Source organism: Chiloscyllium plagiosum, chromosome 18, assembly GCF_004010195.1.
Source record: "Chiloscyllium plagiosum isolate BGI_BamShark_2017 chromosome 18, ASM401019v2, whole genome shotgun sequence".
NCBI lineage: Eukaryota > Metazoa > Chordata > Chondrichthyes > Orectolobiformes > Hemiscylliidae > Chiloscyllium > Chiloscyllium plagiosum.
The window spans coordinates 45,888,689-45,903,062 of record NC_057727.1 but is presented as its reverse complement, the minus strand read 5'-3'; the positions used below and the strand labels follow the sequence as shown (position 1 = coordinate 45,903,062).

Below are 14,374 nucleotides of genomic sequence, written 5' to 3'. Positions count from 1 at the left end.
AGAAATGAACATAACTAGAATCCAGCGAAAGTATATTGCTGTTAGGGTGAAAGGAAAGGCTGGTAGGTGTAGGAAATAAATTGAGGGTTTGTTTAAGAACAAGAAGGAAGCATCTGTCAGGTATAGACAGGATAGATCGAGTGAATCCTTAGTGTAAAGGCAGTAGGAATATAATTAAGAGGGAAATCAGGAGGGCAAAAATGGGACATGAGATAGCTTTGGCAAATAGAAGTAAGGATAATCCAAAGGGTTTACACAAATACATTAAGGACAAAATGATAACTAGGGAGAGAATAGGGCCCCTCAAAGGTCAACAAGGCAACCTTTGTGTGGAGCCGCAGGAGATGGGGGAGATACTAATTGGGTATTTTGCATTCGTGTTTACTGTGGAAAAGGACATGGAAGATATAGACTGTGGGGAAATAGATGGTGACACCTTGCAAAATGTCCAAATTACAGAGGAGGAAGTGCTGGATGTCTTGAAGCGCGTAAAAGTGGATAAATCCCCAGGACCTGCTCAGGTGTACCCTACAACTCTGTGGGAAGTGAGGGAAGTGATTGCTGGGCCCCTTGCTGAGATATTTGTATCATCGATAGTCACAGGTGAGGTGCCAGAAGACTGGTGGTTGGCTAATGTGGTGCCACTGTTTAAGAAGGGTGGTAAGGACAAGCCAGGGAACTATAGACCAGTGAGCCTGACGTCGTTAGTGGGCATGTTGTTGGAGGGAATCCTGAGGGACAGGATGTACATGTATTTGGAAAGGCAAGGGCTGATTTGGGGATAGTCAACATGGCTTTGTGCATGAGAAATCGTCTCTCAAACTTGATTGAGTTTTTTAAAAAAGTAACAAAGAGGATTGATGAGGGCAGAGTGGTGGATGCGATCTATATGGACTTCAGTAAGACATTCAACAAGGTTTCCCATGGGAGACTGGTTAACAAGGTTAGATCTCATGGAATACAGGGAGAACTAGCCTTTTGGAATCAGAACTGGCTTAAAGGTCGAAGACAGAGGCTGGTGGTGGAGGGTTATTTTTCAGACAGGAGGCCTGTGACCGGTGGAGTGCCACGAGGATTGGTGCTGGGTCCACTACTTTTTGTCATTATTTTGAATGATTTGGATGTGAGCACAAGCGATATAGTTAGTAAGTTTGCAGATGACACCAAAATTGGAGGTGTAGTGGACAGTGAAGAAGGTTACCTCAGATTACAACGGGATCTTGATCAGATGGGCCAATGGGCTGAGGAGTTTAATTTAGATAAATGTGAGGTGCTGCATTTTGGGAACGCAAATCTTAGCAGGGCTTATACACTTAATGGTAAGGTCCTAGGGAGTGTTGCTGAACAAAGAAACCTTGGAGTGCAGGTTCATAGCTCCTTGAAAGTGGAATTGCACTTATAGGATTGTGAAGAAGGCTTTTGGTATGTTTTCCTTTATTGGTCAGAATATTGAGTACAGGAATTGGGAGGTCATGTTGCTGCTGTACGGAACACTGGTTTGGCCACTTCCAGCATATTACGTGCAATTCTGGTCTCCTTCCTATCGAAAGGATATTGTGAAACTTGAATGGGTTCAGGAAAGATTTACAAAGATGTTGCCACAGTTGGAGGATTTGAGCTAAAGGGATACGTTGAATAGCTGGGGCTGTTTTTCCTGGAACGTCGGAGGCTGAGGGATGACCTTATAGAGATTTATAAAATCATAACAGGCATGGATAGGAAAAATAGACAAAGTCTTTTCCTGGGATGGGGGAGTGCAGAACTAGAGGGCATAGGTTTAGGGTGAGAGGGGAAAGATATAAAAGAGACCTACAGGGCAACTTTTTCAAGCATGTGCGTGTATGGAATGAGCTGCCAGAGGAAGTGGTGGAGGCTAGTACAATTGCAACATTTAAAAGGCATCTGGATAGGTATATGAATAGGAAGGGTTTGAAGGGCAATGGGCCCCGTGCTGACAGGTAAGACTAGATTGGGTAGGGATATCTTGTTGGCTTGGACGAGTTGGACCGAAGGTTCTGTTTCCATACTGTACAACTTTACAACTCTATAAATGCAACAAAAAGCAATTGCAAATCACTGCAAAGGGCTAATTGAGTGTGATTGGTATTTCGGGTATATGATTCTGGTGGACATCATTCACAAGACCGTAATGATCAGTTTGACCTTTACATTTAATATAACCATTGATGGGTATGTTTTCAACTTTTGTTATGGAGTCTTTGAGAGTAAAGTTTACATAGCTGTGCTTAACTATGTTTGAACTGTAAACTAAGTGGGATGTAACATATTACATTTGGCTCTCTCTGTGCTATAAATACATTTAATATAATGGATACGTGCATGTGTCTATGCTCAACATGACCATCTCACCCTTCAGCCAACATTATCGATACATCCAATTTTTTTTCCCTCGCATTTGTTCAGCTATCCTTTTAAATGTATCAGTCTAAATACTTGTGATAGCAAGTTACACATTCTAGTCAAACTCTGGGTAAAGCAGTTAAAGAAGGGTCACTGGATCTGAACGTTAACTTTGTTTTCTCTCCAAAGATGCTGCCATACCTGTTGTGTTTTTCTAGCAATGTCTGTTGTTTCTGATTTTTAACATCTGCATTTTTAATTTTCCTTAAAATAGACAAAAGTGAGGGTTGAATTAGTTGATGTAAATAAAAAATAGAGTGCTTGAATAGAATGGCAGAGAAGACCTGTTTTCCCCTAGCAGAGACGTCAGTTACCAAGGGCTCAGATTTATCATGAGTGGGAGGCCGATTAAAAGAGATATGAGGAAAAAAAATGTTTAGACAGAGGATGGTGGGTGTCTGGAACTTCTGTCCAGTTTTGATGGTTGAGATGTAAACCATCTACTCGTTCAAAGGGAGTCTGGATCTGCACCTGTAATTCTGCAACCTGCAAGGCTACAGACCAGGTGATGGAAAGTGGGATGAGCATGGGCAGCTCGTGTATTCAGCTAAAACAGATACAGGGGGCAGAATTGCTTTTTACTGTCTTTCTATGGTTAAATGTAAATACCATGTTAGTTTCAGTGGTAAATGCTGTAGTGAAATAATGTAATGTTAATTGACATTACTTAAAGTATAATATGGCTTGATAGATGAATGTTTATTGAATAAACATGTTGGAATGAAATAACATTTGAACAAGAGCTGGAACTAAAACCAATCTCATTTTCTTTGGCCAACGATATGCAATTCAAAGGAACTTTGAGTCGGTATGGGAGACCATATTATTTTACTGAAAGGGTGTCTATGATTAATTTCAATTGGCTGGTCTCAAGTATCATAAATACACTCTGCTTGTTTCCTAATGATGATCTAATTAACTAATCTGGCTTCGGTTTGTACTTGTGAAATCACTATTTTAAAAGCTCAAGACGCAGGTATTGTTTGATGAATTAGGAGCTATCTTAACAGCAAGACTTTCCTTCCTAGTGTGTTGACCAATATTTATGTATTAAATAATTCCAATGACACAGTGGCTCAGTGGTTAGCACTGCTGCCTCACAGCGCCAGGGACCTGGGTTCGACTCCTGCATCAAGTGACTATCTGTGTGGAGTTTGCACATTCTCCCCGTGTCTGCGTGGGTTTCCTCCGGGTGCTCCGGTTTCCTCCCACTCCAAAGATGTGCAGGTCAGGTGAATTGGCCATACTAAATTGCTCAGTGTTAGGCGCATCAGTCAGAGAGAAATGGGTCTAGGTGGGTTACTCTTCGGAGGGTCAGTGTGGACCAACATTAGATTCCACAATGTAGGGAATCTGATCTAAAATTCTCTCGGGCCATAGTTCCTACGCTGCATAGACACCCTTCAAAACTGGCTGGAAAGCACTTTGGGATGACCTAAACATGTGCAAGGCGCTTTTTAAATGCAAACTGTTTACCTATGTGGCGCACCACGCCCTATATTGACCCCATCCCCTTTACGTAAGACGCTCCGCTGCAGGGAAATCTGAGTACTTCCGACTGCAACTTCTATGCCCTCTAATGTGAAGGGTTTTGTTGATGGTTTAGTTAAAGGGGATGTGTAATTAATTGCTTGTTCGGTTGGGAGGTTGCCAGGTGTAATTTTGTCGGAATTTTCGTTTGTTTTCAGCTCTTTCTATCGTCTGAATTGAGTCAGAAGCAAAATATTTTATGGTAGCAATTATTAAAATGCTGGTCTAAACTGTTGAATTTATTTGTAATAATGGAATTGTCGAGCGCGGTACATTTGGTGCTCCTTATACCTCAATAAGCAAAATCGTTGGGAAGACCTGAGATTAAAAGTTCCGCTGGGCCCTTTATTTCACCTCCCGATTACAACTGCTGAATGAGATACACGGGTGGTTCCCCAACTAAATTGGAAAGTAACATAAAATCCAACGGGGATCCATCCAAACCCTCCCCTACCATAGAACAACTTCTCGTAGTTGGCTTGTGTGTATTAGTACAATTTGTCTCGCGTGTCCAAAATCCCAAACAATTACAGCTGGCTTAATCGGCGCGATGTAGATATTTGGTGTTGAATACACAGGGAGTGAAGCAAGTTTAAACTGTAACTAACCCTAGTGCATTCTGAACCACCTGCAGAGCTTTAATGGTGTCATTGACAGCAAGTAAACGCGAAACATTGTCCTTTACCTGTTTGATGTTAGAAGGAAATGATCTGGGCTAATGTGAGAGATAAATGAGAGGTTAGATTTCGAAGGACGAGATGCTGATTGGACTTGCGGTTGTTTGTACCTGTTCGGGGCTAAACTGGGCGGTTCCTGGGTGATCTCCAGTGCTCCTAAGAGCTACCTTCTGACCCGCCTTCCTGCAGCAACCTAACCTCCAAGGCAAACTCCAACACACGCTGGAGGTGCCAGGTGACCAGCTTGAGGAGCGAGCAGGATGACATCTGTCAATGTGAGCAGCAAGCCACCGTTCTTCAGGCCGTTTGCAGAAGCAGCCCCGGGGCAGCAGGACAAAGCCAGTGTCGAGGGACACGTGGCTGGGAGCTGTCCTTCGGCACTGGACATGGCCCAGCCTGAAGTGGCCGAGAAGAAAGGCAATCCGAGCTGGGAAAGAGAGCCCGAGAACCGAAATTACCTGCATCCAACTGAGGGCTTCCCCCATGAAGGGCTGAGAGCCAGGCCAGGCCAGGAGCAGAAACCAGCCATGTCTTACATCGCGTTGATCGCCAACGCGATTCTAACTTCCCCCAACAAGAAACTCAACCTGGGCTCCATTTATAAATACATCGAAGACACGTTCCCCTACTACAAAGGTCGCGGCCAAGGTTGGAGAAACAGCGTTCGTCACAATCTCTCTCTCAATGAGTGTTTCATTAAAGCAGGGAGGTGTGAGGATGGCAAAGGGAACTACTGGAGCATCCATCCCTCCAACCTCGACGATTTCTCCAAAGGAGATTTCAGACAGCGCCGGAGGTGCCGGAGGAGGGGGCGAGCGAAGGAGCTGCCCGTGATTTACCCGAGCTGTCCGTTCCCGGTGGAGCCCCTGGCCCTGAACTCGCTGTACTCTCCGTACACCGAGCAGGAGCGCAGGGCGTACCGGCTGGATGAGGTCTTGTACAGGCAGTACATCAGCAACCCCTTCTGGAGGTGGTACCACAGCTGCAGGAACCCTGCAGGCTCTGGCTGCGACACTGGCCTCAACACAGGGGCTCAGTGGCAGGGCTTGGGGGAGAATGGTCCCCCTCCAAACTTCTTCAAAACTCTCAACAACTGACCAGTGGAGAAAGCCCAGACTTCCTTGGACCCTTCAGCCCATCGGCACAGAGGCAGCATTAATAGCTCTATAACTAACTCCAAGATTTTTCGGTGTGTGTGTGTGTATAAATGTGAGAATGAAGTTCTATACTGTGACTGCTCACTCGATGCTGGGAATGAGTAAGGGCAGCAATCTCCCATACTAACACCCAGGGCTTCCCTGGCGAGTGCGGTCACATCAACTTAAACAGTTCAATCCGAGGCACCGAGCTCCTGTCCACAAAGTGAGAAAGATTTGACAAGGACCTCCGTGACAAACTGTCGGTTCAGTTTTTTTTTCCGAACACTTGCTCTCCAATGAATTCAGTGAAATGAACTGTTAAGTGTTACATCCAAACGAAACTGCCGTTTTCCTATCCATATCCAAAGGGATGCGCCACTCGATTGTTCCTGAATGATTCCGCAGCTCAGCTCTGCAACCTGTTGATTGATTGTTACTGGGGAATTGACGTGTTGTTGCTTTTGTGGTTAAAGTCCTTTTTTCTGTGAAATAAAATATATAATGAAATAAAATCTGTTAGATTGGACTGCGTGCAATATCCTTTTTTTTCCAATTTACATAGTTGAATATTGCTATATTTAATAGATGGATTATAAAAACACTTAGTTAATTATTGGGATATAATTCGCAGTAAGATCGTGCCAGAACAGTGCCTGAAAATAGAACCAATCCTGTAAATGATGAAATAAGTGTCCGTTTCCAGCCCTCAGCTGTACTCGGACTGGATGATCGATGTGACTAGAAAGCACATCTCAGTTCATACACTGTTCTTGCCTTCACTAATCCCAAAATGAAGTCTCACCAGGCAAACTGCACCTCATTCCCACTCCCATATCTGAAGTTCTTGTGAATCTAGAAGGAACGATCTCCCGAGATTGGAAATAGTCACAAACCTGCAAATCAAAAATCTCGAGAAACAAATGACCAAAAGCAAATCTTCGATGGCCTCTAACAGAGTGGGGTTATTATAGAAAACACCCACATTGAATCCTAACAAGTGCCGTAATGCCGAAGTTGAGACTTATATGAGTAAGTGATACCTTCGTTTGGCTGGTAACCTCTGATTCCATCCCCATTGTGCTGGTCACGTTGAAAAGTTATCATGTCATTGTGAATAGTAAATAAACTGGGCTAAATTACTTGCAATCGTGAAAACATCTAACATACAACTAGAAGCCTGCTTTTCTTACAGTTAAGTTTTATTGGTATCCCTGCAATTTTTAAACTTGCCTCTCTGTGTAGGTTAAGACTCGAGAATCAATGCACACCCAGTTGCATTTTACAAAGGAACCATTTTTCCGACGATTGCCCGCTTTAAGTCGGTGATGTGAGGGAACATTTCTAGGAAAAGTTGCCAGTTGTTGGCACACGTGTTTAAAAACTGTCCTATAAACTCTGACAGCGCCATTATCAACCTTTGCAAAGTTTATAACCTTTTTAAAATTTCTTTATGAGGGTCTCCATATATCTTCAAGCTTCCCTATTGGGTCAGAAAGCAAGGACATTCCTCAAAATGAGTCATTTTGCTCAGTAATGCAAGCACAGTGCTCCCCCGACCAAGGACACCTGTCAACACTGGGGCCAGCTGACCTCAACACAACTCAGGTCAGGAGAAGGATTTTTTTTGTTACTAAAATATTGCAAATCCGCAATCTAACACCCACGCACAAAAAAAACTCTCGAAGAAACTGGTTGACCGTAAACATTTTAATAGAAAAGTGAACAGAAACAAACAAATGATCAGTTTACATTTACCTATTTGTTTCAAAGTTCTAATGTTAAACATTGCCAAAATATATGACTTAGTTTCGTTAGAATAAAACACTATTGACAAACACTTGGAATGGAAGTCTAATGTACTTTAATGAGAAACATATCTTTATGGCAACCATCATGTGTGATCTCCAGTAAATATTGCTCTGCCGGGCTCCATCAGCGAGCCCGGGGTCAGCTTTGCAAGTCGAACAAGGTCGTGTTGGGGCGCTGGTCCTTCAGATACAGCCTCCAATCCCAGTCAATCATTCATTTTATTGTTTCCTGCCTGAAGCCAACGGTTTGTGTAATGTTCAGCAAAAGAGGGAAAACAAAACATTAACTCTCATCACCTGAAGTTACATCTCGTGTCTAATGATGGAGGCGCTGTGATAAAACGGTAGCTGGCAGGAAGCGGAACTGCTGCTAACAGAGTTCGGGTCCTTGGCAATGCTTGTTATCAGCGGTGGCATTACTGCACGGGGACAATCAATCGGACTGCAGTAACCATCAGATCAATGCCTCAGTAACGACACGAAGCCATCAGTTGCTGACCGTTTCATTGGTCTCTCTTTTTTCCCCCCAGCTTCATTTGTTTCCACTATTTTGCAACCGATACTGGCTTCCAACCGATTAACCCAAAGTTTCTACACTTTTAAAATGTTCAGAACAATGGCGCAAATACGTTTAGTTGTTGAAAAAATCTATTGTTTAAAGGCGATCATACGCCAAGATATTATCCGCATCAGGCGAAGGAAAACGACAGATATGTTTTGGAGGTGTGTTGGTGATGGGTACCTTCAGCCTGAAATGGTATGTACCTGGGGTATTGATAACAGATGAGATCTTCGTGGGCTCTGTCTCGGCATCGAACTATTCGTTCCCTGGCGAAGTTCCCAACGTCTTTTACCCTGTTGTAAATTACCTTCTATTTAGGTCAGAGTGGCGCTGGAAAAGCACAGCAGGTCAGGCAGCATCCAAGGAGCAGGAAAATCGACGTTTCGGGCAAAAGCCTTTCATCAGGATTTTCCTGCTCCTCGCATGCTGCCTGACCTGCTGTGCTTTTCCAGCACCACTCTAATCTAAACTCTGGTTTCCAGCATCCGCAGTCCTCACTTTTGCCTAGTAAATTACCTTCTGCAGATTACACGATTGTGCCACTGTTAGAGTTGACAGAAGATGGTATTTTCCTTTTTCTCTTTTCCCATTCCTTCTTTGACCAGAACAAAGGTTTTGATTTCTTATAAAGTATACTGTATCGCCAGTTCAGTATAAACTTGACCGTATGGAGTCTTTTTAAAGAAATAAATCAGGTAATCCCGAGTTACACAAAGACGTCATTTTATTGATAAAGTTCATTCAAAGTTAAAACAAATTAATAAATGTTAAAAGTGTACAAATCCTTTAATGAATTCAAATACACAAAGCATGTAGAAAGACTGGAGGTTGGCTAATGTGGTGCCACTGTTTAAGAAGGGTGGTAAGGACAAGCCAGGGAATTATAGACTGGTGAGCCTGACCTCGGTGGTGGGCAAGTTTTTTTAGATTAGATTAGATTAGATTACCTACAGTGTGGAAACAGGCCCTTCGGCCCAACAAGTCCACACCGACCCGCCGAAGCGCAACCCACCCATACTAGACCAGTGAGCCTGACCTCAGTGGTGGGCCTGTTGTTGGAGGGAATCCTGAGGGACAGGATGTACATGTATTTGGAAAGGCAAGGACTGATTAGGGATAGTCAACATGGCTTTGTGCTTAGGAAATCATGTTTCACGCACTTGATTGAGTTTTTTGAAGAAGTAACAAAGAGGATTGATGAGGGCAGAGCGGTGGACGTGATCTATATGGACTTCAGTGAGGTGTTTGACGAGGTTCCCCGTGGGAGACTGGTGAGCAAAGTTAGATCTCGTGGAATACAGTGAGTACTAGCCATTTGGATACAGAACTGGCTCAAAGATAGAAGACAGAGGGTGGTGGTGGAGGGTTGTTTTTCAGACTGGAGGCCTGTGACTAGTGGAGTGCCACAAGGATCAGTGCTGGGTCCATTACTTTTTGTCATTTACATAAATGATTTGGATGCGAGCAGTAGAGGTATAGTCAGTAAGTTTGCAGATGATACCAAAATTGGAGGTGTAATGGACATGGAAGAGGGTTACCTCAGATTACAACAGGATCTTGATCAGATGGGCCAATGGGCTGAGGAGTGGCAGATGGAGTTTAATTTAGATAAATGCAAAGTGCTGCATTTTGTGAAAGCAAATCTTAACAGGACTTATACACAGCAAGGTCCTAGGGAGTGTTGCTGAACAAAGAAACCGTGAAGTTCAGGTTCATTGCTCCTTGAAAATGGAGTCACAGGTAGATAGGATAGTGAAGAAGGCGTTTGGTATGCTTTCCTTTATTGGTCAGAGTATTGAGTACAGGAGTTGGGAGGTCATGCTGCGGCTGTACAGGATATTGGTTAGGCCACTGTTGGAATATTGCGTGCAATTCTGGTCTCCTTCCTATCGGAAGGATGTCGTGAAACTTAAAAGGGTTCAGAAACGTTTTACAAGGAGATTGCCAGGGTTGGAGGATTTAAGCTGTAGGGAGATGCTGAACAGGCTGGGGCTGTTTTCCCTGGAGCATCAGAGGCTGTGGGGTGATCCTAGAAGTTTATAAAATCATGAGGGGTATGGATAGGGTAAATAAACAAAGTCTTTTCCTGGGGTGGGGAGTGCAGAACTAGAAGGCATAGGTTCAGGGTGAGAGGGGAAAGGTATAAAAGAGACCTAAGGGGCAACTTTTTCACTCAGAGAGTGGTATGTGTGCAGTCCTCACTTTTGCCTAGCAGCAGAATTGCACTCCAGCATAATCTGTAACCTCATAGCCTGGCATATCCCTAATTCAATGGAGAGTGGAGGAGGGCATGCCACCAGGCATACTTGAAAATAAGGTGTCAACCGGGTGAAGCAACCAAACAGGAAACTTGCATGCTAAATAGCATAGGAAGTGATAGACAGAGCTAAGCGATCCGGCAACCAACAGATGAGATCTACGCTCTGCAGTCCTGACACATCCCAGTTGTGAATGGTAATGGACAATTAAATAACTCGCTGGAAGAGAAGGCTCCACTAATATCCCGCCCTCAATGATGGATGAGCCCAACACATCAGTGCAAAAGATAAGGCTAAAATATTCACAGCAATCTTCAGCCAGAAGTGCTGAGTGGATGATCTATCTCAGCCTCCTTCAGCACTACAGAAATCAATCTTCAAGCAATTCAATTCACTGTGTGTAATATCAAGGAACAGTTGAAGACACTGGAAACTGTGAAGTCTATGGGCTTTGACAACATCCTGGCAATAGTACTGAAAGTTTGTGCTCCAGAACGTATCACTTCACTAGTCAAGCCCTCCCAATACAGTTACAACACTGGCATCTACCCAACAATTTGGCAAATCGCCCAGTTATGTCTTGCACATAAAAAGCAGAACAAATCCAACCCAGCCAATTACCATCCCCCCTCCCCCCCGCGCCCCCACCACCACCACCACCCCCATCAGTCTATTGTCGATCAACAGTACTATTAAGCAGCACCTGCTCAGCAATAACCTGCTCACTGATATCCAGTTTGGGTTCCGCCAGGACCACTCTGCTCCTGACTTCATTACAGCTCATTGATTCAAACTTGGACAAAAGAGTTGAATTCCAGAGGTGAGGTGATAGTGACAGCCCTTGACATCAAGGCTGCATTCGACCAAGTGTGAAAGTGCAGCATCAAGGAGCCCTAGCAAAACTGGAATCAATGGGTATCAGGGGCAAGCTCTCCACTGGTTGGAGTCATACTTGGCACATAGGAAGGTGGTTGTGGTTGGTGGAGATCAGTCATCTCAGCTCCAGGATATCTCTGCAGGAGTTCCTCAGGGCAGTGTCCTAGGCCTAGCATCTTCAGCTGCTTCATCAATGACTTTCCCTCCATCATAAAGTCAGAAGTGGAGATATTCGCCAATGATTGCACAATTGCACAATTCAGCACCATTCGTGACTCCTCAGATACTGTAGTAGTCCATGTTCAAATGCAACAAGATCTGTACATTATCCAGGCTTGGGCTGAGAAGTGGCAAATAACATTCATTTCACACAAATGTCAAGCTATCACCATCACCAATAAGAGACAATCTAACCACCACCTCTTAACATTCAATGCTGTTATCATTATTGAATCCCCACTATCAACATCCTTGGGTTACCCTTGACCAGAAACTCAACTGGATTCACCACATAAAAACAGTGACTACAACAGCACATCGTAGGCTTGGAATACTGTAGCGAGGAACTCACCTCCTGAATCCCCAAAGGAGGAGAAAGTGAGGACTGCAGATGCTGGAGATCAGAGTTCAAAAATGTGTTACTGGAAAAGTGCAGCAGGTCAGGCAGCATCAAAGAAACAGAAGAATCGACGTTTCGGGCATAAGCCCTTCTTCAGGAATCCTTCTTCATCATTTATAAGGCACAAGACAGGAATCTGATGGAATATTCTCCACTTGTCTAAATGGCTGAAGGTCCAACAATACTCAAGCAACTTGACACCATCCTGGACAAAGCAGCCTGCTTGATTAGCACCACATCCAAAAGCACCAACTCCCTTCACCACCATTGCTCATTAACAGTGTTTATATCTACAAGATGCATTGCAGTAATTCACCAAAAATCCTCATACAGCACCTTCCAAACCCACGGCCACTTCCATTTGGAAGGACATGGGCAGCAGATATATGGGAACACTGCCACTTTCAAGTTCCCCTCAAGCCAGTCACCATCCTGACTTGGAAATATATCAGTGTTCCTTCACTGTTGCTGGGTCAAAATCCTGGAATTCCATCCCTAATGTCATTGTGGGTCAACCCACAGCAAGTAGAACTGCAGCAGTTCAAGAAGGCAGCTCACCGCCACCTTCTCAAGAACATCCAGGGATGAGCAATAAATGGACAAAAGAGCCACAAATGAATAAAAAATGAAACTCTGCCTCATTACTCAATTCTAGATTTAAGGAAGTGTTCTCCCAAATTGGCTCCACAACAAACTATTCAAAAATGATCTCATGATTCCAATTTACAAGCTTACCTTTGAGAAGTTCTTTGTTAAAATTTAATTTATCATCTGTAATCTGGTTTTGAGTGGAATTATTTCTTGTGGCGAATCTTCGTAAGTGAACAGTTTTAATGACTATACTTCTGATTTTCCAGCTAAGTTAGTGTCTTCTTCATGTTTCTTTTGCATGTAATTCTATTTACTTATTTTAATTCACTTATTTAATTAATTCATTACTTATCATCATCTTCATTTTCATGTCTTTCCAGCGCTTCACTGTATTTCTGTAGCTTTTTCCAGCCCTATGTCTATCAGATATCCATTGTCTCTATATCATTGTTCCCTTGCCAGCAGTATTATTAGCTTAACGTTCAATTAAATTTGCCCAAATCTCAAGAACTCACTCCTTAATGTCCTCACATCTTCATTTCTCTCACCACCTCCAGTAGCCTTGTGGGAGATCCAGTTTTCATCTAAACCTTTAGTCACCCCCCTCACATCTTGCCCCTCCCCAACCCATGGACTCAGCATTTTATTCCTGCCTTGGAAAGTTTTATCTGTCACAACCAGGTTAGAAGGTGCTGAATTGGTTCCCTTCTTCTATTTCTCTGCTTGATTATGAGAAAGATTAACTATTTTTTTTAGCAGGAAGCTACACCGCTCTCAAATTCAAATGTAGTTGCCCAATGTCTATCATTATCAGTAAGAAACCAATTACAAAGTTTTCCTTAGAGCAATAAAAAAGATGTAATGTCAAGCTTACGAATGCACAGGCACAAAGACAAAATGATGTAGATAGTTTATAGTCTTTAGGGTGTTATTGAGGCTTAAATATGAAACTTAAGTCTGAGTTTGTTTAACTATTGTCCTGAATCCTCAGCAGCGATGTGTGTTTCAGATCTTTTTAAGTTCTCTGCTTTCCACGAGCCCTTTTTATCAACTTAACTTAATAGATATGTTACAACCAGGTGAGGAGGTGTGTATCAGCGTCCCTCTTTTCAAACTCCCCAGTTAGTCAAAACAAAGGTTTGAATTCTCTCATGAGATGCAGCCATATTTTAATCTAGTTAAAACATAGTTAACTGATTTTTACTGTAGCAGTAAGGAGCCAGTCAAAACGTTTCCTTCGGTTCCAAAAGAACAGATTTATTGCTAACCCCGAGAAAATTAGTAGACATGATGTCAAGTATATATCATCATGCAGTCTCTCACATTGCAAGTACACAATTAGAGGGAGATATTATCCAGCAGAAAAGAAACTTAGAAGATTTTACAATTTAGAGTCATTTGGATGTCCTTGAAGTGAATTGGTTTTACCTGAGTTTAATTAGATGGTTATTTGATTTCCGATACCACTAATTGCACAGAATATTGCAGTTACCTTTTCAAATTCTGTTTTCTGGTCTTTCTTTCCAGAAAGTGTCAAAATCGGGCTTTCTTTCTTGTGAGGCAGAGACAGTGTTAAAATAAAGCATAGGTGGAAGTGGGTGCCGCAGATGCTGGGGATTAGAGTCAGGATCAGTGTGGTGCTGCAAAAGCACAGCAGGTCAGGCAGCATCTGAGGAGCAGGAAAATCGACGTTTCAGGCAAAAGCCCTTCATCTGGAATTCCTGCTCCTCGGATGCTGTCTGACCTGCTGTGCTTTTCCAGCACCTCTCTAATCTAGACTGTAAAAAAGAGCATGCCTTTTCCTATGTGTTTCAGGTCTACAGTCAACATTTATGTCTTCTGCTTCTTCAAAAAAAAATTCCTTGAAATGTTATCTGATTGTATCTTCTGTTT

At 43.1% G+C, this 14,374-nt stretch overlaps 1 protein-coding gene across 1 annotated transcript; it reads left to right on the top strand.

Annotated features, from left to right (window-relative positions):
• The first annotated feature begins 4,751 nt into the window (after window positions 1–4,751).
• Window positions 4,752–6,198, top strand: LOC122559208 (forkhead box protein E3-like). The gene has a single exon (XM_043708592.1). It carries the CDS (start codon window positions 4,889–4,891, stop codon window positions 5,723–5,725), a length of 837 nt encoding a protein of 278 aa, XP_043564527.1. The 5' UTR covers window positions 4,752–4,888; the 3' UTR covers window positions 5,726–6,198.
• Window positions 6,199–14,374: the final 8,176 nt, after the last annotated feature.

What these genes read in the sequence shown, in the direction of transcription:
- LOC122559208 (XM_043708592.1), top strand. Translation starts at nt 4,889, where the DNA reads ATGACATCTGTCAATGTGAGCAGCAAGCCACCGTTCTTCAGGCCGTTT.